Source organism: Sparus aurata, chromosome 21 (assembly GCF_900880675.1).
Source record: "Sparus aurata chromosome 21, fSpaAur1.1, whole genome shotgun sequence".
In the NCBI taxonomy this organism is placed as follows: Eukaryota; Metazoa; Chordata; class Actinopteri; order Spariformes; family Sparidae; genus Sparus; species Sparus aurata.
Genome location: NC_044207.1, coordinates 14,730,370 through 14,756,019, shown reverse-complemented (window position 1 = coordinate 14,756,019; position 25,650 = coordinate 14,730,370). Strand labels below are relative to the sequence as shown.

Below are 25,650 nucleotides of genomic sequence, written 5' to 3'. Positions count from 1 at the left end.
TGTCCTCAGCTACTGGATCTACTGGTCGGGGCTCAGACCTCTGAGAACAGGACAGAGTGAGCAGCTCAGTGCTGATCGTTTGGGTAACCTAATGCGGTAATTACAACTTCCCACGGTGAGTGAAATTAGAGCTCAATAGAAAAGTGGGATTTCAGGTAGCTGGGTCATTATCGGGGCAGAAAGAGCCGAGAGGCCACAGAGAAAGACTGAATGAAAAGATCTGGAGCATGTTCTCAAAAATGCAGCGAGCTAAGAACACAGTTTGTTTTTTCTTTGTTTGTGGTGTAAATTTTCATCACGATACATAATCCAGAGGCAGAAATCGTGAAAAAAAACCCATTTATTTCCACAGTATTCAAATGTTTTGCATATAAAAACAATCAAGATAGTGCATCTGCCGCAATAAACATTTGATGAAAATCAGTGCTTTCTTTAAAAGTATCACATCAGTATACTCATTTTGTTTCAGCAGTGAATATTTATGATAAGTTATTCAGTAAATGCAGCAGTTTTTCCATTTGTGATAAGATATAAAGCGATCAAACACTCCACAAGGCCTAAATTCACTTCAAATAGCACAATCACAGCTGTGACCATAAACCACACACAAGGTCTTATTTTGAATGATTTTGATTTTTCATATTTTCTGTCTTCCATTAAATGTCAGATATAGGCTTACATGTATAAAACATTTTCTGTGCTGCCAGGAGAGAAATTTTGAAATATTTCAGAATTGTCTATTATTATCAATAGAATGTGAAGAAATAACACTTTTGACCTTATGACATAATTTTTACATACTGTACATTTAAACAGCCTATATTGAGTAATTAAGGTTTAAATTGGCCATGTATGGAAACATTGTGTTTCTCTGCTCTAACACAGGCCTACGCTAAGCTTAAATCAAAGGCATAGCTGACAAACTAGCTTAATATTGAGTGTTACCAAGGCCAAGGAGCACTATTTCTAGTAATTACATTAGTTTGTGGGATGGCAGGTTACATTAAAAAGGCCATGTTTATGACTATCACATCCACTGTGTAGTATTTATTGTATTCTTGTAGCCGTCCCAGAATGCTTCTCGAGATTGAGCTAATGTTAGCTGCACTGTTCCTTTAATTGGATTTGGGGAACATTGCCTGGGATGTTACGTTTGAAAAAAAATATCAGTTAGTCCTCATCCTAAAAACCTATTCTGGAATGGTAAAAGCATACTGTTTGAAAATATGTGTGTAAGCTGATGTTGACCTTTGACATTTGTAGCGTAGCTGTAGCATCTGTTTCTCTTCTGATGAATTATAGGCTATCATGTACTGTGTGTTGCTATCAAGTGCATATTCATGGTTTTCATTTTAAAACTTTGCTTGAAACATTAAGGTCACCCTGAGAGAGTGTTTCCAACCAAGTAATGGAGCTCTTGTTAGCAACAGGCTAATTAGCAAACAAAGCTACCCCCTGGTGTCTAAAAAATGTCTTGCCTCAAAATAAAGAAAGAAAAACAGAACAGAGAGCATGACCTTAGTGAAAAGTAGCAACTGCCCTGTGTACAATTATGTTATAAATGTGCAGAAACTGTACAAAACTACTAAATAACACTCATTTCACTGTTTGTCTGTTGGGCTTGTAGCATTTTGGATGCAGTTGAACTTACAATGTCAATAACCAAAGCTCTAAGCTAATGTTAGCTGCACTGTCCTGTTCTTTAATGGTTTTGCGGAACTTAATGTTTGCCAAAAATATTAGTTTGTCCTCATCCTCAAAAACTTTTCTCTTGTGCTCGTAAAAGTGGAAACATACTGTTTGAAAATATGGACACGAGTTTAAGCTAAAGTTGACTTTTGACACTTTGAGCTATAGCATTTGCATTATTATTATTATTATTATCAAGTGCATATTCAAGACCCATTTTCCTGATTCTTATTTTAAAAACTCTGCTTGAAACATTAAAAGGTCAGCCTGAGAGTGTTTTCAATCAAGTAAAGGAGCTATCGTTAGCTTCATTAGCTAACCCAGATAGCTAAAGCTGATAAAGTCTGCCTGAGAGTTCAGTCAGCAAAATCTATGGTTGCTGGCAAGAAAACAGTTTCCAGGCTTGTCAACCAATGGTTTAAAAAAATCTGAATTAACTATTGCCACAATTATCGTTGTAAACTGTTAATGTAAACCGTTAATGTTGACAGGCACAGCAACAATAGGCTAATCATCAAATAAAGCTACCCAAAGGTAAAATGTTTGCCTAAAAGAAAGGAAAAAAAGAAGACACGACAACATAATGTTATTTCTCTGTGAAGAAAATGTACAAAATTACAAAATGCAACATTTTCTATTTGTCAGTTTGTGTGTCGAGCTTTTTGAATTTTGAATGCAGTCAACCGTACAATGTCAATAAACAAAACTTTGATGGAAAATATGTGAAGAGTCGACTGGAAAATACACCACAGTTTTTTAAATTCCAGGAAGTCCCACACCCTCAGCTGCACCCACTCTCTCTCTCTGTGTCTCTCTGACTGAACATAGACCAATTAGCATTCAAAACCAGCATGTGTGAGAGCGCGACGCCTGCCCATTTTCCACATCTTCGATAACGATCGAGTGACAGCATCCTGCACCTCCGTGATGACCCTGATGTTTGGCGCCGTCTTTTGTGTAGGTGATGTCCTCTCCAGTGTCGTTATGTTGAGTTTCAACGCTCTGCCTCTCAGTTTACTGAACCGGCACTACAGAGATCTTTATCTTAAACCAGCATTTGCCTCATTTAGATCTGACAAGCCAAACATTTTCCAACCTTTATGCACACTTGAGTATGTGGCTTAAAGCATGAGCAAGCGTCCGTCCTTCTTTAACAATGAGATATATAAATTTAGACTTCACGTCTACGCTTTACATTCCACAATTCACATCGAATTAACTGTGAGCATTGCAATGGGATTAGTCATTGTTCAGCACCTACATTTCTGGATGTGCAGCTTAAGGTGAAGGAGTTTGAACATCCTGTGTGCAGTATTATATGTCAAAGTCAAACTGGAATGCATTTAACAATTACACTTGGGTGAGGTAAAGGAGTACAAAAGCTTGCTTGACCTACGTAAGCACAGTGATTTAAAACATGTCCTGTTCTTTCTCATATATCTGACGACAACATGACTGTAGATATTAAAAAGAATAAATGTCTTTATATCTTAGTGTCTTTGAAATCACTATTTTTTTCCAGAGAGAAAACAGGGGGCCTCCCTTTCACACCGTCACTGCGTTCCTCAGGCAGCTCCCACAGGAAAAGCTCCGGATTAAATCACTTCCTCTTACATTGTGATACCACAGTGGTCGGACCAGGCTGTCTCTGTGTCAATAGATAACTCACTTTTTCTGTAACACGCACACACACATATGCTGTCTTTCTTGTGCATTTTAAAATAACAATTTGACATTTGGTGAAATATGCTACATCACTTTTTTTCCCAGAGAGTTAGATGAGAAGATAGCATTGCTAAGCTAAGCTAGGTAAGGCTAACTGCCCCATAAAAAACTCAATTTGGCATTGTGTTGCAGAGACACCTACTGGAGTTAGCATGCTAACCAGCTAGCCCCAGCCCAGTCACCAGGACAAAATGTTAGCTGCCAATGTTCCTGCTAACCCCAGATATGTCCAAGGTTGACCTAAACTGACTTTCACATCGTGAGGTGGAGGGGAATGTAGTGGCAATAGGACAGTCAAACGGCCCCCCCGGCTCCAGTTCCACACTTGAAGCCCTTGTGTAACTTGGTTTGGAAACTTAAGTATCACTATACCATATAATATTCAAAACTAAATAAGCAACAATTAGTTATTGATTGGTTATTTTGTCAGAAACTCATCAGAAAATCTGCAGCTAATGTCTGACTGTGTGAGTTCAGTTTTCAAACTCCTTCACAAAAAACACCCACAGAAATACAGAAATCTCCTGTCTGAGTTGACCAAAACTAACCCGAGCAGAAAATGCTGTGTTTATGTAAGACCTCATCCACTTTAGTAAGACCTTGATTGAGTTAATAAGCTAAAATAGAAGGCAGAGGGATATTTGCTTATCTACATATTTCCTGTAACAAAGGTCAGGTGGTCTTCTATTATCGTAGCATTAGTGCTTAGTGTGACTTTGGTGAAGATCTTTTCATCTTATTCTCTTAAAAAAAAAAGTGTATATCCAAAAAATATTGAACTCTTCCTTTATGACGGTGTCACGAGAGGTTGACGTTCTCATACTCGCCATGGTCTGAGTCCTCCAGCTCGATGCCCGGCACCAGGCTGTAGTATTCAGTCGACTGGGTCAGGTAAGCCTTCTCCCTGTCAGCTGAGTCTTTCATCACTTCCGTCACACTGACTGTGTCCAGCTCAGCCTTGCCGGCCCCGTTGGGCTCCTGGGAGCCCTGCCTCCCCTCTGTGGAGCTGGAGCAGCGGGAGGAGACTCTGGGAATAGACTCCACTGAGCCCAGCTTAATCTCCACCTCTTCGTAGATGTCCCTGGTGCTGCCCAGGAGGGTGGACGCCGGGCGTAGCAGCAGCTGGTTCTTCAGGATCCCCTCATCGACACAGTGTCCAGCTTTCTTCTGCTCAGCGGCCGCTTGTTGCTGCTTTTTGCGATTCTTTTGTCCATTGCAGCTGGAGCTCGAAGCTCTCTTTTTTGAGGTGCTTATAGGCGTTTCTTTCTTCTTCCTCTTCCTCCCGCAGCACCAGCAGAGCACCAAGGCGGAGAGGATGATGAGAGGAAGCACAATGAAGAGTGCTGTGAGTCCAGCTGGGCGGCACACATCGCTAAGCCTCACTGACAACACAGTCCTGCCAGCCAGGTGCCTGGGAGAGACGCAAGTCATGTTCCCCACCAGGTCCTGAAGCCCAGTGGTTCTGTTAACCTTCCTGCCTTCCTCCAGTCCTTCCAGTTGCAAACAGGAGCAGTCCCAGGGGTTTCCATCCAGCTCCAGGCTTTGCAGACTTGGCTTCTGCAACACAGAGCCTGGCAGAAAGCGTAGCTGGTTTCCCTGCAGATAAAGCTTCTGGAGGCCGTCTGAGTCCTGAAGAAAATCCTCGGGCAGCGCCTGAATCAGGTTCCCGCTCAGATCCACCTCCGTCAGGCCGGGCTGTCGGGCCAGAAACCCCTTTGGCAGTGTCGTTATTCTGTTATGACCTAAGTAAACCTGCTGCAATGTCGAGGAATCTTTGCCTCTCATATGAACAGAGGTGATATTACAGAAGGAGAGGTCCAATATCTTTATGTTTGTCTCGTTGGTAAACACAGACCAGTGTATGTGGCTGAAGGCCGAGCCAGAGTAGTTCAAGCAGCAGGCGTCGGCAGGAACCTCAGAGGGAAACTGGGACAACATGGTGGCGACTGGACACACACATCCAGCTACAAGCCCCGTCTGCACCAGCAACATGAAAATGAGCAGGGCACGTCGCTGGCTAATCATTTCTGAAAGAGAAAAGAAACAATAAAAGCGACTTCATCATGTCATAGAGCTGTAATGATGCCACATGGTTCTTTCTCAGACTCCTACCTGCCTCCGGTCTCTCTCTCTCTCTCTCTCTCTCTCTCAGTACTGGAGCAGATCCACTTTACACTGCAGGCTCACACAGATGTAAAAGGGGTTGTAAGCCTAACAACTTCTCCGAGGACTCCCGGTTGCTGTGAGGATCCTGGGAGTTGGCATGGCGACACGGGTCACTAGGGATCAGGAGTCCAGTGTTTGGCTGCTGGAGAGGAAACAGATGCTGCCATGACTTTCACGTGAAGGCTGCGCCGTTTATTGGCAGACGAGGACTCGTACAAACATTGCACTGAAGGTAAAGCCCGGGCCACGTTCAACGAGACCGGAAACCTCCTCAAATCTGGTGTGCAAAGGTCCGGATTATTCAATAAACCTGTGTCTTGGAAAGTCTTTTAACAGCGTCATTCACTCTATATTTCAGACATCTCAACTCTACCTTTTTTCCCTTTGTCATTGGTGCTTGTGTGTGTTTTATTGTTTTTGTAGAGCACTTTGACCTGCTTTAATGAGATTTTGCCCGAAAATCCGGAGTCAGTGATCTAATACACAACCATCAAGGTATGAAACACAGAAGCTGTTTCAAACTGTAAGAATAAAATCTTCAAGGGGGCATTTATTTATCATGCTAAGAGACAGGGTTATAAACAAAAATGCAAGTTGTAGTCCCTTGACATTTTCGGCAGACTTAATCTTTGTGCAACTTAGCTGCCGTTAGGTAGTTAGCTCTGGTAGCTCTGCAGCTAGCGAGCTGGACTGGGTTGACGGAGCACCAGGGGTGAGGTTATCTCTGTAAAGCAATACATGAACGTTATTGCCGTGTTAGTTGTCGTTATTTCATCACATTCCCTATGATAACTTCAATTCATTTTATTCAACGAAAATTCTTACATACTGCACCTTTAACTTGAGTAAACGTAGCCATGTGCCTTGAAATTTGGTGGTGAACTCTCTATAGTATTATATTTGCATGTTTTACACATACACAGATTGTTGAATGGACCTTTAAAAAAATGCTTTCCCCCCCTTTGTTTATCAGGAACACGAAAATGTGCCAGATATAACTACAAAGCTGACTTTCGTTGATGCGATTAAAAGGAAAACACACGCACAACAAAAAAGCAGACATCAAAACGTGTACGTTAGAGCACAACATAAATTACGAGGTTCACGACGGTACCTATAACTGTTTAAATTCACTGTAATTTAGTAGAAATTACCGCTCTACGACTATTTTAAACTCAGGTTTCACTCCTACCGTGTGTCTCGTTGGGAGACCGTGGCATGACAACATTTGGGAAACCCTGCTCTTGGAGACATAAGAAAACTAATTGCCGGTCACTTCCCTGAAACTCCTGTGTACTTGGTGACGCTGCCTGAACTTAAAAGCATATGTGGTCGACATAAACAAGGCCTGTTTTTATTTTAATTTCTTTCTTTTTTTTCAAAAAGAGCTACACGTGAAGCAGGCGGGAAGGGACAGAAAGAGAGGGAGTGTGTTTGGTCGTGACATCAGACTTCCTCACCCACCACAATAGAGCTGAAAGCTGCCTCTACAGTGAGGAGGCAGGAATGTGCTAACTCCCCAACAACAGGGCCGATTCATCCCCAGAGGAGGGTTTAAGCGGGACCACCGTCGTCAGCTGGAGTTGTACAAGGCCTATTTGAGTGTCTATGTGATCATCCAGACCTCCTGATCAAACAGAAACCTCACTTCACCTGTTAAGTGTTTGATTAATCGTTAAGTTTTTCTGGTTTCCTTGGTCATCTGTTATAGGAAGGTGAATGTCTTTAGAGAATGGACTGATATTCTGTCAAAAAATGAAGTTTGAAGAAGTCAAGAACAGACGATAATAATTGTTTTCTGAAAATTAAGTAATTCATCAAGAAATTTAACTTGACATAATGACGTATTTTATTCTGGACCCAAGCGGTGGACTGAAAAAACAGTTTTTAAGTCTATGATGTCATCCCATCAATCCAATCACTTCTTCTCATAAAGATCCCTAAACAAACAATAAAACGGCAAAAATAAATGGATTTGCTTGACTTAAAAATCTGCCGAGCTGCAAGTCCCTGACACAAATGCATGAAGTGTGTGTTGTTGGTTGTACTGATGATCTAATATATCAAGCGTGTCCTCTCTCCTCTGTGGGCTGTAGAAGAAGGTGATACAGTTTACCTTTCCAGCAGGAGAAAAGCATTTTGTTTGGAATAAATAGAAGGATACCCGCTTGGTTAGCATTAGCAACAACAACTATATCTGAATAAAGGTTGTAACAGATCACCTCTAATGCCACAGTCCACCACAGTGACAATAACATGAACTAAGGATGTTGAGATGAACATCAGAGCACAAAGTTATTGAAATTTTGATCTCCACCATCTATATCAACAAATCCAGGCCAAGTACTGATGAAACAAATCACCCCGTCATTCAAAATGCCCAGTTAAGAGTGATGCTCGGAGGTTAAAGCAGACTGGGCATCATAGTATTGTATGTCTTTTTTAAAAGGGAATTTAAACCAAAACTTCATGCTTTATGTGGTTTCCTGAATACAACACTGACGTAACATCAACTTTAAAGTTCATATCATGCATGAAGCATCCAGCAGACACAGAGCAACATTAGCAGTCACTTGAAGTTGTGTACGTGTCCACCTGATGAATGTCAGTACAAAATGATCTCCATCTTCTGTTTATGTAGCACTTTGGCTGCTAACAGCTTCACTGTGTTCACCAGCTAGCTGCTAACTCTGTTTGTCTGCCATTTGATGCTGGATTGATGCAGATTAAATGATGAGGAACTGGATTATTTACACAATATTATCGTATATGTATAATAAATACTTATCAATACCTCATTTTTAAATATCACGATTATCGTCACTATCTGTGGCCACACACAGCAAGATAAGAATATTTATGACAGGAGGCGGTGTTGCTCAAACCGCTTTTGTCCACAGGGGGCGACAGAATCAACAAGAAATAAGATTTCTTTATAGCTGCTTTAATGTGAAAAGATTAATAATAACAGCTTTAAACTCATCTTATTCTGTGATGATGTTCGGTTTACATCTTGAGGGAAACTTCATTAAAATATGTGATTTATTCTTAACTGGCTTTAAAAAAGGCTGAAAAAAGGCTGTTTGCTCGTTGGTAGGTCATGCCGGGCGAAATATATTTACAAAGTACCTTTAGCAATCACTCAGAATAGAGATTAATTTAGCTGAGTGAGTGATAAAAACCAATGAAGAATCTTTCAGGTAAGAGGTTTTGCTATAGTGCCTTGTTAACCTCAAACTTTAATCTTAAATTTGACCATGTGAAGTGTATTTATTCACACCACACAGCATTTCATGTCCTTTCACTCTGTGATTATTTGCATGCTGCACTGTAAAAAAAGCTTTTGTTCTTGCTGATAGCCATCAACAGACGATATATTCAAAACTCGATCTCCCTATAGAGGAAAAGGAACACAGGCAGTGGTTTCATGAAATAATTTGCTTAAATTTGGATGTCATTTTCACACCTTCCTTGGAGCAAGAAAAGGATGAAGACAGACTTTTGTATGTTTTACTAATTCCATGCATTCACTGGGTCAGATAACGTGATGCCTGAAGAGTCAAACTCCCATCTCGGCCTGATAACACACAGTCTAAAGGGTGGTGTCCGACTCACTGCTGAGCTTTCTGCAGGTTTGTGTCAAGTAAGCACTCTAAATGCTGCGTTCATGATGAGTTGATCTTTGGATCTTGGAGTTACACAAAGCAGGCACGGTTTGACCTTTGCAGAGAGTGACGGCTCTTCGTCCAAACAGAAGGATTTCATGGATAGTCTCCTCTGTGGGTATGAGAGCCCAGCGAGAGGAGCTCGGTTTAAATCTGGAGAACATGGATGATCTCACTCGCTAACAATGTGTGCTGCTACATCCTCCCTGGCAGCAGAGCTTCCTCTGAAATAACGCTCTCCATTCTCCTTTCATACGATTCTTCATCATAAAACATTCGCACATTAAACCAGGGCTGCAGCTGCACCGAACAGGAGGACCAGGGAAGGAATTTAATGAAGCAGTTTAGTGGAAGTTGTGGTGTTGCAAAGGCCGGTTCTGTCCTTCTTCATACCTAACATCATTAAAATGTGCAGATTTAAGGTAACGAAAATACAAATAATCCAGTGGTTAATTCAGTTTGCTCGTGAGGGGATCATGTTAAAATATTAATTCAGTGAGTGTGAATGTCATCCATATCTACCAGTAGTTAAGTAACTGGTGTTTTTTTTTTTTTGTATTTTCGATTACTAATCAAATAAATAAAGATATGTACTACTTTGGCTCTGATGCAGAATTTAACTAGCAAAGTAACTAGTAACTAAAGTAACCAAATAAATGCAGTACATGGAAATACTCAAGTACAGTGCAAGTACCTCAAGATTAGAAACACAAGTAAAGAACAAGTACCACACAGTTACTCTTAATTACAGAGCTTGAGTAATTGCTGTGTTGGAAAAAGTACCCAATAGTCATACTTGTGTAAGAACAGAGATAAAATATAAAATTGGTAATAGTGAGTCATCCATACGAACAGTACTCGAGTAGCTGTCTGACATTAAATGTACCTAAGTACAAAACAAAACAAGTCAAACTAGTGTAGATACATTTATTGTCGGTAAAGTTAGTTAATTAATTTACACTCACCTAAATGTATTGAGCCTCCAAAATGTAGTGAAGCAGGGTGAAAATGGAAATATCCCACTAAAGTACACATACCTCAAAATCGCACTGAAGTACAGTACTCGAGTAAATGTACTTAGTTACACTGCACTCACTGATTGTGTGTACATTTTTGCTGTCTGGTCTCATTTTTTTGGGTTGGGTTTAAAATGGGGGGGTCCTGTTGTGCTGTGTCCATGTATTGATCAGGGTCCGTCTAGGTCCCTGCACAAACACACACACACACACACACACACACACCATAATAACATACTTTAATGATATAGACTAACATGACTCAAACACCCTGTGTGGATGATTACATTCCACGTACAGAGAGAGTGTGAGCATGAACCAGTCTGAGCTGTGAGACAGCGGGTCAGATGTAGATGAGATGTGTTGTCTTACCTCCTGTTGCTCTTGGAGACTCTGGTCGAGGATCCAAACATCACACAGCGGCGGCTGCGGTGTGTCTCTCCTCTCTGCATCCCATCAACTGTCAGGACGAGGCTCTCCTCCTCCGGATCAGAGGAGAGGGTGTGTCTCCCTCCCTCCCAGAGGAATGTGGAAGTACGACTTCCACTGTGTGTGTGCGTGTGTGTGTGTGTCTGTGGGAGGGTGTTAATGCTGTTTATTAATACACAGAGTTCACTTAAAGCGTGTGTATCTGCGGCTGAACACACAGATTAGATCCTCACTCAACTCAGGACTGTGGTGATCTGAACTGCTGCAGCGCTGTGGCCGCAGAGCGCCCCCTGGTGGCTGAAGGAGCTCCGCACCAAACTGTGTGATTTGTGAGATTGAGATGATTAGTAAACATTCACCCTGTATTTTACTTGTTATTGATTACATTATCCTAATTTATCAGTGTATTTAACATGGTAAGTCCACATGTAATCTGAAAAGTAACTAGTGACTAAAGTTATCAAACAAGTGTAGTTGAGTTTTAAAAAAATACAATGCTTACATCCCAAATGTAGTGGAGAAGCAGAACATTTAAATAGTAAAGTATAGTAAAGTATTAATACTTCAACAATGTACTTAAGTAAATGCAGTGCTTTCCATCAAAGGCGGTATGTAACTCTGTAGGCGCACATCTACTCAGCGATGAAATGTAACTAAGTACTTTTACTCTAGCACTGTACTTCAGTATATATGCGGTATTAACCAGCTTTTAACAAGCTCATAACACACCCAAGGGCAAAAAAACCTCTAAAACACGCAGGGAGCAGCACTGAAAAAATGCTGCCCTATGAAGAGATTGACACGCTTTCCAATGACACAAGCTGAAAAACGTCGAGTTAAATAATCAATAAGTTAACTGACAGGAAGATTATTTTAATAATCGTTGAGGTGTTGCCACTTTTCTTTCACATACATGATATAAAACGTATATCTTTGGATTTTGGACTGATTTCCCTGTTAAAACAAACATTTTGAAGAGCCATCCCGGCCACTCGAAACTGATGAGGACATAAAATAAGCAAGAATTAGCTGAAGCCTTTTAAACTAACATGCACAGTTGTATACAAACAGATATTTTTTTTTATTTAGATATAAAAGACAGGTGCATTTTTATACAGTCTATATACACTGTTCAATGAAAAATAATATGAAAATCTCTGAATTGCTACAAAATCAGTGTAAACATTTGTCTGGATGGTCATCTTCTTGAAAAGACTGCAGAGAAGTTATTGTAAACAATGCACGCCCGCCCCTCACTGAATATAACACTGATAGAAACTATAAAACACACATGTAAAGGCACTGTGCAGAAGCAACCAAAGAAACAATATAAAAAAGGTGATTATGCTGCTGTCTTGATTGTTAGATTACACATATTAAAGACCTTTGTGTCGCCACCCCTCAGTCCAAAACAGACAAATCATAAATGGTACATTTTAGTGCAGTTGTTTTGCTTTGTGTGTCAGTCATTAGTCCCAGGAGTCATCCACACATTCAAACACTTGGTGGCAGCACTGCTACAGTTTACGCTCCGCTCTGTTGCAGATCCCTCCTGAGCAGCTGGGAATTGTTGATTGAAAAGCAGTTGGAGGTTTCTCATCGACACTTTGGGCGCTAAAGGTAATTTACCTGCTGGTAAACATGACTTAATGGGGATAGGTTGACTTTTGGGCAAATACTCCTACTTGCTTTCTTGCAGAGAGCTTGATGTTGACTAACAGGCTCAAAGCGCACCCTGATTATAGATTTAGGCTTCATCATAGACTGAATGTTTAATAACTGATGTGAAGATAGATACCAGTCACGGCTCAGACCAAATGCACTTCTCACTACACGCCTGTCGCCAGAATAAAACGTTGCCATTTTTTGTTTCTGCAAACCACAAACACGTTGAAATGTGTACAGTTATAACCCTCCTCCATAGTTGTGCAAATAAAACCTGTGAGACGGATGTAACGTATTAACTGAGGCGGTGGTGGAAATGGTCACAGAGGGAACTGTACTTCTGAAGGGGATAAATTTAACTCATCATTAAATATGTTTACATTTTATTAATTATAGCCCGTACAAGCTTTACAGGCAAGCTTTTCTGTTTCCCACAGTGTGAGAAACATTTGCTGCTTTCCCATTTACATTTTCATCCTCAGAATTTATGCTTTCAGTTTGAGCTTTGCCATTTTTAAAATGTACTCATTTTAATTTCAAATTAATATTTTGCAGTTTGAATTAGCTTTTTTCATTCTTTTTGTGTTTAATTGCAGCCTGATTATTCCTCACTGTGTAATAAATTAATTTAAAACTATCAATTTTTCTATTTGGATTTTATAATTTTCAATAATGACCCCAGTCCACTGACAACAGTTAGCCTCATCTGATTCTACTCGTTGTGCTAAGCTAAAGTAGATATCTCTTGGCTGCATCCATATTCTCAGATGGACATGAAAGTGGCAGCATCAAACTCTCTGGAAGAAAACAATGAATTATTTCATGCTCTTTTGCTTGGACTGCTAAATACAAATAATCCATTACAACATAATGGCTCCCAAACGTTTTGGCTTGTGACACCTTAAAATGCTGAATAAACTTTTCCGGTTTTTCATACAAAAAGAAACATTTCGAGAAAAGTCAAACAAAAATTAATTCAATTTGTGAAGCAGAACATGTTGTTTTGGTCTTTGGTATCTTCATCATCGTGTTTCAACCTTACCAGATGTATTTAGATTGGGAGCCACAACATTACACGATCCATTCTGACAGGTATTGTGGGTTTTTAACATGTCTTGGACGCAGAAGCTGCTGTGGAGACAGAATTAAACTCACTGGCTAGGTTCACTGACAGAAGCAGAGCCGGAGAGCCAGCTATCGGACTTTCTGAATAGATCAAACCGGCAAATCACAGATCACAATGGTCTGGTCATCTCTGAATGAAAAGTCACTCATACTTACATTCATATTTCACCAGATTTCCACTTTTGGCCGTTCATGTTTGCCAATTTGCCCGCAGCTCTGCTTCGAGTCAATCATGCACTTTGGTTTGTACAGTCAAAAACCCCCACTGACATATTTTCACATCTGTTAAGGATAAGAACAATTCTTCCAACTCCAGCCTTGAATATGCAGTATATTGCTGTGATTGTCTCCCGCCACACGTCGTACACGCTTAGTCCGCAGGTAAAACACAGTGACTGATTCAGTTTTTTTTTGGCTTCCGTGTGTCCATCATGAGTCCAGGTAGATGGAGAAGATCTGGTTGAGGCAGCGGTCGACGCCTCCTGCCTGGAAGAGGAAGCTGTCGTCTGAACAGGGAGACATAGAGTAACCGCCCCCCGCCTGGCCCTGCAGGTCCTGCAACAAGTCAAACCCTGAGAGGAGACAAGGTGGATAAGAAATATATTATTTCAAAGCAGTTCCTTTATTTTCATGTGAATATTTTTTGCTACTTTCTTTTATTTTTTTGAAAAATGAGAAATAGAAATTTGTGATTTGTATGTTGTTGTTTTTTTTTATTTGAAAGCATTTCTATTAGCTTTATACAGTGACTAGTATAAAAATATCAAAGTGCTTAATCAGTGGGGAAACTGTGCCTTTAAACAAGCTATCAGGACTTCTGTACAGTCGTGATATCACAACTATACAGTCGCCGCCCTCAGTGGTTTCAAAAAAACACTGACAGAGCTGATGTGGAAATCACAGCGATCGGTGCCCGCTCGGGCCTGTGATGGCTGACCAATCAGAGCAGACTGGGCTTTTTCAGAAGGGGGCCTTAAAGAGACAGGGGCTGTCTGGAAACAGGGCGGTGCTAACAAGACTGATGTTAGACAGGTGTGTGGGAAAAATGAGTCTGGGGTGGAGCCAAGAAACAGGAGGGAGACAGAACACTGGCTCCAAACAGCCACACACAAAGGAGGTGTGAAAACATTGTCATCATAGTGAGAAGCGGGGACGATATTGGTTAAACATGGGAATAACTGAGCACATCTTCAAACAATTTCTCCTGTAAGGCGTTCTGTAGCACAAAGCTTTGAAAGGCGTGGTGTCAGACACTCTTCAACCATGTGACAAGTGTCGTCCGAACTTCTGTCTTACCTGTAGAATGAGCGGCGGTGGGGTTTGTGAAGTAACTGGCTGGCTCAAATCCTCCATCACTGACTGGGTGAACCACCTTTCCTTCCCCATACACACATCCTTGGAGAACCACAGAGGAAATTATGAAACACCAAACACAGGCAGTAGACAATCATACAGATTTGATGAGGCTGATGACACCGTTGGTACCTTGCTGCTGCTGCTGCTGTGTGAATACTTGTTGGTGGCTGTAGGTCTTGTGGTAGCCCTGCAGCTGGATGTCCGCTCTGTCCGACGATGTGCTCACTGGGTTGAACAACGATGTTGGTCTGTTCCTGTTGTCGATAAAAAAAAAACACATTGCTGAATTAGTCAGTACCCCAACTTAACTTTACTGCCTCCACCAAGAACGTTATGCTTTCACCTGTGTCCCTTTGTTGGTGGGTTGGTTTGTCAACAGGATTACACAAAACCTTCTGAACAGATTTCCACACAATTAAGATGGAGGATGGGTATCATGTTATTATTTTATGTTTTAGGAATGGATTAAACGGCATGCCACACCCTAGAGCTAGCTTCAAACATTAGCATATTAGGCTAACTAGCTAACAGCGGCACAAAGCACTGCTAACGGTAGCACATCTATTGTGTAGTAAGTCACGACAATGTGAGCTAGCATTAGCAGTTATTTCCTCCTTGGATTTGGGGAAGTTACTACCCTTGACAAACTTGTTATCTGTTGGCAGTGCTCTCACTTCAAAATGAATCATCTTAAATAACGAAAATGTCTAGTACAGGTGACATTCAACCACTTTAAGTAACTAACACTTGGGTAGCTAGCTAGTTGTAACTAATTCCAGCCACCAAAATTCCCTTCAGTCCTTGTGCTCAGCTCAGCTACCCAGCTGCTGGCTGTAGCTTCATATTTACCCATACAGTAATGACATGGTATTAATCATCTCATCTAACCTCACTTTCACAAAGAAATGTGAATAAGCCAATTGTAAACACATTAAAACTGACTTGGTAGTTTATTTATATTCATAGTTTAACAGCCTTTTTTAAGGTGGATTACTTGAAAGCTCTTCAACAACTGACATGTAATTGACACATTGACACAACTCATTTATACATTTTTTTTAATAACGCCTTTTTTTTTTTACTTTCTCCCAGTGGACTTGAACTTCCCTCTTGCTGATCTGTTTCAGGTTTCTGTCACATACAGATGACTTCAGCGTTTCTTAAGCCTGACTAACCTCACCACAGATTTCTGAGCTCCACGGCAGAGCCAAGAACACTTGTGGTAAAATGATGATGGTGTCATAACCAAATTATTAGTAATGTGACAGCTGACCAGAAGAGGATACAGTTTCAAAACAACAAATTTAAAATGAAATGCAATATTATCACATAAGCAGCCCTTTCTTTTGACAACTATATTTTTCAATCACTCTTCTTATTTTTCATGTAATTTCCAGTTACTTTGTTTCATTCGTTTAAAGCAACATTATGTAACTTTTAATCTTGTAAAATAAAAAAACAGTTTCAGAATCATGTTGATGGTTCAGTGTCTTGAAACAGAGTGAATAGTGTCTCTGTCTCAGCCACTCTGCCTCCCCATCACTTGTTTCTGCACTATGTAGCTTCAGTGAAAGGGTCGAATCAGCGTTACATACATGTTTTCAGAACACAACATTGTTATGATGTCATGAGTTTTGTTTGTAGTTAGCATCTACATTACGTCTGACAAATAGTTACAGACCAGGGATTTGAGTTAATGACCTGGTGTTGCACTCAGAAACTGCAGGGGGCACCCTGCACGGACAATATGTCAATTTCTATATAATAGATAGATAGATAGAGATAGATAGATAAGATAGATAAATACTTTATTCATCCCCTCAGGGAAATTCTATGTATCCCATAGCTCGCAGAACATACAATACGTACACCATAAAGAGACAGATAATACACACAACCATAAAAAAGACAGTCATTCCATCAATAAAAGAATAACAATGTGAATAAAAGAAGTGAGGGAGGGGAGGGTGGATTGGGCCTGGCACCAGAGCCTAGGTCAGCGGCCCCTGTCCACTGCTGAGCTGTTGAACAGCCTAATGGCCGTAGGGACGAAGGACCTCCTGTGGCGCTCAGTCCTCGAGCGTAGCTCAGTTAGCCGCCCGCTGTGGCTACTGCTCTGCTCCATCAGTGTGTGGTGGAGGGGGTGGTTGGTATTGTCCATGATGTCAGACAACTTGGTCCACATCCTCCTCTCCACCACGACCCCAGTGAGTCCAGGCACCTACCCAGCACTGAGCCTTCTTTCGGATGAGCTTATCTAGCCTTCTGGTGTCCCTCTCTGTCGCACTGCCTCCCCAGCAGACAGCAGCATAAAAGATGGTACTTGCCACCACCGACTGGTAGAACATGTGCAGCATCTCCCCACAGACATCGAAGGACCTGAGCCTCCTCAAGAAGAAGAGCCTGGGCAAGAGCCTGGGCCAACATCATTATTGTTCGCAGTCTCCTCAGCTTCATCCTCACCTCATCCACCGAGAAGAAGGGAGGGGAGCTAGGAGGAATGGGAGTTGTTGCTGCGGTGTTGGGGCTGGAGCAGTGAGGAGAAGGTGGTGTAGGGGAGGGGGCTGATGCTGGAGAGGTGGAGGGGAGTGATGGTGAGGCCGAGCAGGCCCTGGTCGCCGTGTCGAACCTGTTATAGAACAGGTTGAACTCATTAGCCTTGTCCACATCACCTGCTGTAGCCTGGCTGTTTTTCAGTTTGTAGCCGGTGATGTTCTTCATTCCCCTCCACACCTCTCTGGTGTCGTGCTGCAGCTTCCTCTCCACCTTCTTTTCATAGTCCACTTGGCCATCTTCAGGCTCCTCTTAAGCTCCTGTTGCACCTGCTTGCGCTTCTCTCTGTCATTCTCCCTGAAGGCAGCTTTCTTCTGATTCAGGAGCCCTTTGATGTCACAGGTGATCCAGGGCTTATTGTTGGGGAAGCAGCGCACAGCTCTCACTGGTACAATCATGTCCCTGCAGAAAGAAGTGTAGCTGACAATGCAGTCAACCTCCCTGTCAATGTCCGTGTCCCCCCAGTTTCCCTCACTGTCCTGCAGTACATCCCAGTCTGTGCACTCATAGCAGGCTCTCAGGGACTCTCTGGACTCTGGAGTCCACTTCCTGAATGTCCTGGTGGTTATGGGCTGCCTCAGGACACAGGGTTTATAGCAGGGCTGGAGGTACACCAGGTTGTGATCTGATCTGCCTATAGGTGGAAGGACTAGAATAATGTGGCTTTAAATTGATACCCCTTAATTAAAGGTGTAAATCATTAACCTTATAAGGTTCAGATTAAACTATGCTCCACGACTATAGGTTAAGTTATCCAAAATTAGGTTTCACTAAATTTCAGTGATGGAATGTAACTAAAGTACATTTACGACAATTTTAAGGTACTTGCACTTAACTTGAGTATTTCCATTTTCTTCTAAATAATATTTCCGATCCACTACCTTTTGGTGGAAGATATTGTACTTCTTACTCGAATATAGATTTATTTGATAACCTTGTTACTAGTTGTAGTGAGAAGTATGTTAGTCGATTAAAAAGAAGCAGGAGAAAATCTTTACTCAGATAATTTTATTTTTACATTACATTTGTGGTTGTGATGGTGGAACCACGACTACTTTGGTCCACAGGGGCCGCCAAAATCAACATTATATCAAAGATACTTGAAGTAGCTTTAAAAGAAACAACCCAAAACACTGATTCCAATGATCAGGGAAATACCAAATATCTGGTCTGATAATTCATCAACCATACATAAATAGTATAAGGAAGGATACATATTAATATACTATAAATATACTGTATGTTTAATTCATGTTAAAGTTTTACTTTTAAGCTAATATACTGCCAGAAAATTGTACGTGTGACTTTCACTTTCACCAAAGTAATATTTCAACAAATCTTTTGCTCCTTTCTTTTCTCAATCTTTTACTCAAGGATAGCTTTGGGTACTTTTTACAACACTGCTAAAGTTAAACACAAATCTCTGATCAAATCAAGTCATTTTTGTCGATAACCCTTACCTGCCAGCATGGCAGCAGCTGTGTTGGCAGACAAAAACATGTAAATACTTAAACTCATGTACAAACAGTACAGTTTATATAAGGAAGCGTTTCCACCTCAGGGGGGTAATGTAGGCGGGCTTTGTGTGGAGCTGTATCCATCGCTACGCTGCAAGAATGTGCTGACTGAGCACAAACACTCTGACTCAACATGGAAACGAATGAGTCACTGGAGCCAAGTCGACAAGAAGAAAGAAAGGCAGGCGAATATCTCTCCAAGGAGATATGCAGCTGAAAACCCCCCAATATGGTATTTTAAGCCCCCCTCCTCTTCCTTCAAAGCGCTCGCTCTCAGCATTTCATGTGGCCTGAGAACCCTCCAGGATGATGTACTGTAGCATATTGGTCCCCAGGGAGCAAAATGGCCTTGGTTTCTGCTGGAAGGGTTTTAGTGGGCTTCATAAACAAGCCAAGCCTTGTCAGAGATACTGATGGCTGCTGGCCCAAGCGCCTTCTATATTCGCATCTGACCAGCTATAAAAAAAATGAAATGTTTGGAGATTTCTTTACATATCTATCATTTATCATCCCCAGGTCTCTTTATTGCCCATTTCCCATGTCAAATGCTATTACATTTAATTTAACAGTCTCTGCTTTCAGCGCAGAAACACAATAAAAGCCAAAATTAATCAGAGGGACTTTTAGAAACCCAAACTGATATAACTTACAGATGGCTGTGGCTTCCCAAGGTAATAAAGAACAGGCTTTGTATAAGATTATGTAAACAAAGTAGAGCTTTGATATAGTGCGACTGTTGAAGTGAATGTGCCGCGATGACTGCGAGCCCCAAGAATTCAACACTTTTCTAGATTCCCCTCGGTGGCCCCAGAACCATCTGAGCTGACCTGAACTATAAACAACCGCGTCTGTTCCACGGCTTACATTCTTGCGACGCTGCAACAACATAGCTGAGATGTCTGAGCCGTGCCGTGCGTGGCCCTGCTGTGACGATCCGTCGTTCTGTGGCCGGTGTGCCCAAACTTCTCAGATGCATGAGCTTAACAGAGAGCCCACGCCTGAGGGAGCGGCTGTCAGCGCAACCTCAGGAAACTGTTTCTCTGATCATATTTTACCAGCTAAATCCCTTCATCACTCACTTTTTTTCCCTCTCTCTTTCTGACTAACTACAGCCAGCTGCCCTCTTTATATCTGGAATGAGAAGAATCCTGCTTGCAGAATTAGGCTCTCATGATGATACTGTATGCAGATTATGCTGTGTTCTGCCCTGCACTGGTGGACTAGGGGGTGCAGGAAAGAAAATGAATTAAAGTGCCTCCCTCAGATGCCCCTATGGTGGATAAAACATGATAAAGTGCCCTCTAGGTTGCCCTTCCAGTGGAGAAAATCTGATAAAGTGTCCGATAGGGTGCCCTTCCAGTGGAGAAAATGTGATAAAGTGCCCTCTAGGTTGCCCTTCCAGTGGAGAAAATGTGATAAAGTGTCCTTTAGGGTGCCCTTCTAGTGGAGAACACATGATAAAGTGCCCTCTAGGGTGTGTTTCCAGTGGAGAAAATGTGAATAAGTGCCCTCTTGGGTGCCCTTCTAGTAGACAAAATGTGGTCAAGTGCCCTCTCTTCAATATAAATATATCACAACTCTCTGCGTGCTGGTGCCCCAACAGATACACCTGGTGCCATATTTGTTTTTTTCGCCCCTGCCCCTCAAACATCCTGAGTCCTCCACTGCAACTCTGCTTTAGTCCATGGCTGCTTTTTAATAGCGGCACGCCTAGATGGGATCAGAGGAGGGGATGAGTCGGTTTACCAAAAGTGCCCGCCTGTGCACGCCAGACTGATCTGTTTTCAGTTCTGGCAGAGGAAAGGTGCTGGAGTACTTTTGTGCTGTAGATTTAGCGGATCACAGTGGATCATGTTGAATGTATATAACCCAGATGGAGATTTAATGTGAACTAAGTGCTTCCAATCAAGTACTTAGAGAAACTAGAGTAGACTTATTGCATGTTAGAGAAACCGTAAATACAAAAATGTGAGGACATGTCAAACATTTCAGTTAAAGCGGCTATTTGGGTCCGATGTCACTCTGAGCTTCAGCAAGGTAAACTTCATCGCCTCTCTTTCCTCCAAACTGTATAACAGTGTTTCTGTGTGAGAGCCATCCTGGTTAGTGTGCCTCTATCTGATGGACACGCCGCTCCAAAAAGCCAATCCAGCTCTCGACCGCTAAACACACAAACACTGTACATCACAAATACCCGCAGATGGACGAGCCTTAACACGGGCCTCTAAATCCCTCAAGTATTAAATAATTAAAAGAAGTCAAAATGGCTCGTCTCAGCCAGAGTAAACACACGCCTGGCTATGAGGTCAGAGCTTGATGCCGACATTGCCATGAAGCAAAGATAATTTACTTTCACGTGTTTAACGTCTCGCTAAGTCATTTGGGGGAAAAACAAGTGCTTGTCTGGTATTGGCTTTGGCAGGCCATTGAGTACTGCGGGCACCAGTGGTATTCTATGACATCCTCAGTCTCTATAAAGAGACGTCAATGGACAGATTGTGCATAGCTTCATGGAAGCTCTGGCTGCAAACTCTGAGGAGATGGCAGGAAGCACACACACAGACATCCAAACTCTTCACTGAACATCAAATTAAAAGTTCGCTCTGTAAACCTTAAATCTTTCAGTCTTACACCTAAACATGAGTCAATCAAATGAAAAGGAGCCAGGTGAGATCCAGCAACAGGTGACCAAAGCGCAGCATCTGAATGAAGGTTTGTGTTCATACCATCAATCAAATACTGTCAAGGATATCACCATAATTGTTTTTTTAAAACTCTTCAAGGTCTGTTTGAAGTCCACACACATACATTTAACAACACTATAATGTAGATTTATAACAAGATAATAACTCGGCTTGTGGTAAAAAAAAATGAAATAGTTATAAAACTATACTTTTTCGAAATGGAAAGAATCTCTCCAGAAATCATGACCTGTTCATTATAAACAGTTTAATTAAGGAACTATTTTCTTTCTACCATATCACTGTACAGAAGGAAGTATTTACCTTTTCATCAACAGCAGGCTAGCTAACTAAGCTAACTAAGCTAGCTCACACAGCTCAGCTGCTGAGGGCGCCATTAATGTTTACATCTTGCGCTGTCAAAGCAACGAGCCTCTCGTTCATGAGTAGACCCATGCCTCTTTCTGGGCACTCATAAGGTTGGCGGATGTATTTAGGTAGAAAGAAAATACTTTCTACATGAAACTGTGGACAATAAATATAGCAACTTCAGGCTGATGCTAACAACTGAATTCTATTCTTGGCTGAGATCCCTCCTCCATCCAAATTTTGTATTAATCCATTCAGTGGTTTTTGTGAAATCCTGCTGACAAACCAATCAAACAACAATCAAACAAACGATGAGCAAAAACATAACTGCACATATTTAGTTTTACACTCAATAAAAATATGATGTGGTTTCATAAAAGGTCGAATTTACAAGAGAGTTTATTGATGGTGGTCGGCCTGATCCGTCAACCAAAGCATCAGAGAGTCAACTATGTACAAATTGGACCTTTTTAATAGTATAATAACACCCACTTACCACTGAACATATAAACACTTAGCACAATGTTCACTCACTGTAACTTTTTTGCAGCATGGAGGCCATGAGTTGAGGCTGAAAGTTTTTTTCTTTAAATCGCACATTTTCCAGTAAGTTGACACTACACTACTAAGTGATATCACGCTGTGGTTTCCAAGGTCAATAATAAGCCTTCAAACTGAAGCTTATCGGTTTGAATTTGTGTTCAGAGACAACAGCTCATATCGACTCTCTTCTGAACTCCTCTGCCAGGACCTAAGACCCATTTGAAAAGAATTCAAGGAAATGCTGAACAATTGCATTTAAAACTGTGTTCATTATATGTGAATATTTTATAACATTCATTAAACCACAAAAATGTAAATCTGGCCCTTATCAACTCTTTTATTGGACAGCCTGCCTTTGTTGTTGCTTTTGTGCCAATAAAAGTTAGTTTACAGGCTTTTCTTTAATGACCAATGATATGAGGCCGCATTGTCCAGAAACCGCTGCCTGGAGGCTGTCAGCTGTATCTTTTTAGTCTCACTTCTACTTTTATACTGGGCTAGACAAAATTTGTCTCAGTTTACAGTACACATAAGTTCTGTGGCCTCCAAGCACCCAATCAGTGCAACCACAAAGCCATAACTCCATCTCTGGTGATAATGTCTCTGGTTTATTCAAAAATGCGTAAGCTCACATCTCTCTCCATGTTTATGGCCATGTGCTTTCCAGACAAGAGAGGAGAAGCAAAGTGACTGTGAAATCTTTAGAGTCCTGGCCATATATTTGAGGTTGAAACACGATTTCTGGGTCTGACAAAGCACAGGGAGGAACTGCTTGGAAGTTTTAAAAGTTCTTTGATACACGGGAGATTCATAAAGAAAGAGTTTGGGGAGAATAGCCGAATATGATTATCTTCAGGAACAGAGTTCACATGCCAAGAGGAGCAGAAAACTGTGGTCAGCTTTCACTATTTTTATCTTCAGTAGAAAATAGCTCCCAATGAAAACTGCCAAATGCAAACGAAATCCCAGTCAGCTCCATTGTACTGGGCTGGCAGCAGAAGTCCCTGCAGCAGATAACGCAAATCCCTGCCAGACACCACTTGGGGTGAGTGGGAAAATATCTTTTTTTTTGTTCTGATTTGGATGAACTGACCATTTAAGTTTTCCTCTTGATACATCATTTAGTATATTACCCTGTTTTCCAAGAAAACAATCTCATTTTTTTCAACAGCTGTATGAAAATTACAGCCCATTTGTCAGAATAAAATGTTGCCATTTAATGTTTCTTTAAACCGCGGACACATTCAAATTAGTATATTTCATACATATATCACATATAGATTACAGGTAATGATGATCTTGTCAGCAGGTGAAGGAGGATGGTTGTGACATGACACCTGGGTGAGATTGTTGTCAGGTGAGAGACCACAGTTTGAGACTGATTCAACATTTGTTAGCAAGAAACCACTGGGTAATTCTAACATCAAGGAGGGACATTTTCAGCCATGTTAGTGGCAACAAAAACAGATATTTTTGAAAGGATGTGGAGACCATTTGCAAGTATTTTTATGAAGACATCAGAAGTATTTCAGTGTAGTTTGTGGCATACACCATCTTTTCTTGACCCAACCAAATGACCAGACCAGACCTTAAGCACTGCGTTGTCACAACATAAAAGAAATGTAAAGTTGCAACATGAAGAATTGTAAAGATCCAGCATAGCGATGGTTTGAGGAAACGAACATTGCCACCATCTATTCTTGTGATTGAGTCGGCCCCTGTCCTCATCAGAAAAACTACCTGTAGGTCGAAGGTGAAAGCAGCTTATTATGACCCATTATGATGTTTATGTAATGTAATGATGTCAGGCGGCGACTTCTAGTTGCCATAGTTATAATTACAACAAGCAAACGAGGAAGTCGGGCAAAGTAGTCAAAGAGCAAGAAAGTCTGCACAGGCAGGTGGGAAGGGAAGGATGGTCAGATCAAACGTGCACAGTGGGAAACCAAATGTAAACTGTGAGTTATTTTAACTTACTGATGTAGTTAAGTTATGTGCAAAACATAACTACAGTTACATTGGTAGTGTCAGTAAGTTCATAACTGTCGTAACATAAATAATATAGTTATTGTAACCCAAAACACTGTGTTTGAAAGTCTAACCTAAGAGCGACATGTCATTTTGTGAGTCAGTGGTAATCTACCTATCGATGTCGTCTTAGGTGTGAGGATGTGTTGGATTGGGTTGATGAAAACTAACTTTTTTTCACGAGTCAGTCACTTTATTAAGCAATAAAACACGTGCAAAAGCCTGCGATAGAGAAGTCTTACAAGAAAAAGTAAATAAAACAGTCTCTCCTGTAACTTGAGCCACCTACAGTCAAGGCACTTAGCAACTAATAGCCAGTTGTTAAAAAAAAAAGAAAAAAAAAAGGTTCAAGAAGTGAGTGAAGCCTGAATGCTTACAGTCATTTTTCCCAGTACGAATTACTAAATAAATAAATAAATGACGCCAGGGATGATCTATTTGTTCTCACACTCACCCCACTCTCATGCTCCCTGGGCTTGTTAGCGAAGACGCTAGGCTGTTGGCGTCAAAATTTCCCTCCAGGTTTTGATACCTGGAGCAGGTGTCTGTTGATGGAGAGAGAAACTCAGAATTTCCCCTGTTGTGGACGGTGCTGCTGTTTGAGTACACACCTTAAAAACAGACATAGATTAAATTAGGGATTAGTTCACAGAAAATCTATGGTTGAAAGTTTGTATAGCTACAGTCAAAGTTAGCTGATTTACAGTTACAACTGATCCAACAGCAACGTCCAAAGAGACCTCTGAAACGTCTACTGCAGCATGTTCCACCTCTGTGCTCTTTGTCCTTGCTCAGTTTGTTACAGACAGTCATTTTTGTCCCCTAAATAGGGCTGAAAACACGGCTGCAGTTGGTGGCTATCACAGTCAGCTGTTTCGGCAACGTTGATCTCTACCATCATAAACTAGCTGAGGCTTGACCTGATCTTTCATTCAATTTTCAATTAATCTATTTCTAAGTAAATAATTTATTATTTAGTCTAAAAGAATATCAGATGACAACTGAAATGTTCACCAATATTTCTCCATCACAGAGGTGATGTCTGAAACCAGAACTTCTAAATAGGCTAATTTATAAGAAAAGCAGCACATTCTCATATTTAAAGAGCTGGAGCTTATCATTA

At 41.2% G+C, this 25,650-nt stretch overlaps 2 protein-coding genes across 3 annotated transcripts in view; both read right to left on the bottom strand.

The window, feature by feature from the left end:
- Nucleotides 1-322: 322 nt before the first annotated feature.
- Nucleotides 323-10,872, bottom strand: LOC115572058 (leucine-rich repeat-containing protein 26). Of its 2 annotated transcripts, none has more exons than XM_030401834.1 (3): nt 10,634-10,872; nt 5,527-5,722; nt 323-5,441 (listed from the first exon to the last, which is right to left on the bottom strand). In XM_030401834.1, exon 3 carries the CDS (start codon nt 5,437-5,439, stop codon nt 4,213-4,215), a length of 1,227 nt encoding a protein of 408 aa, XP_030257694.1. In that variant the 5' UTR covers nt 5,440-5,441; nt 5,527-5,722; nt 10,634-10,872; the 3' UTR covers nt 323-4,212. The 2 variants fall into 2 exon arrangements, with proteins under 2 accessions (XP_030257694.1, XP_030257695.1); XM_030401835.1 differs by having other exon boundaries at nt 5,527-5,719.
- Nucleotides 10,873-11,750: 878 nt separating this feature from the next.
- glis1a (GLIS family zinc finger 1a) overlaps nt 11,751-25,650 on the bottom strand; it is a 46,485-nt gene continuing 32,585 nt past the window's right edge. Inside the window, exons 6-9 of the mRNA XM_030401582.1 lie at nt 24,982-25,138; nt 14,966-15,090; nt 14,777-14,875; nt 11,751-14,052 (exon numbers count right to left, since the gene is read on the bottom strand). Coding sequence (XP_030257442.1) covers nt 13,910-14,052; nt 14,777-14,875; nt 14,966-15,090; nt 24,982-25,138 — 524 coding nt within the window. The 3' untranslated portion in view covers nt 11,751-13,909. The remainder of the gene's footprint in view (nt 14,053-14,776; nt 14,876-14,965; nt 15,091-24,981; nt 25,139-25,650) is intronic.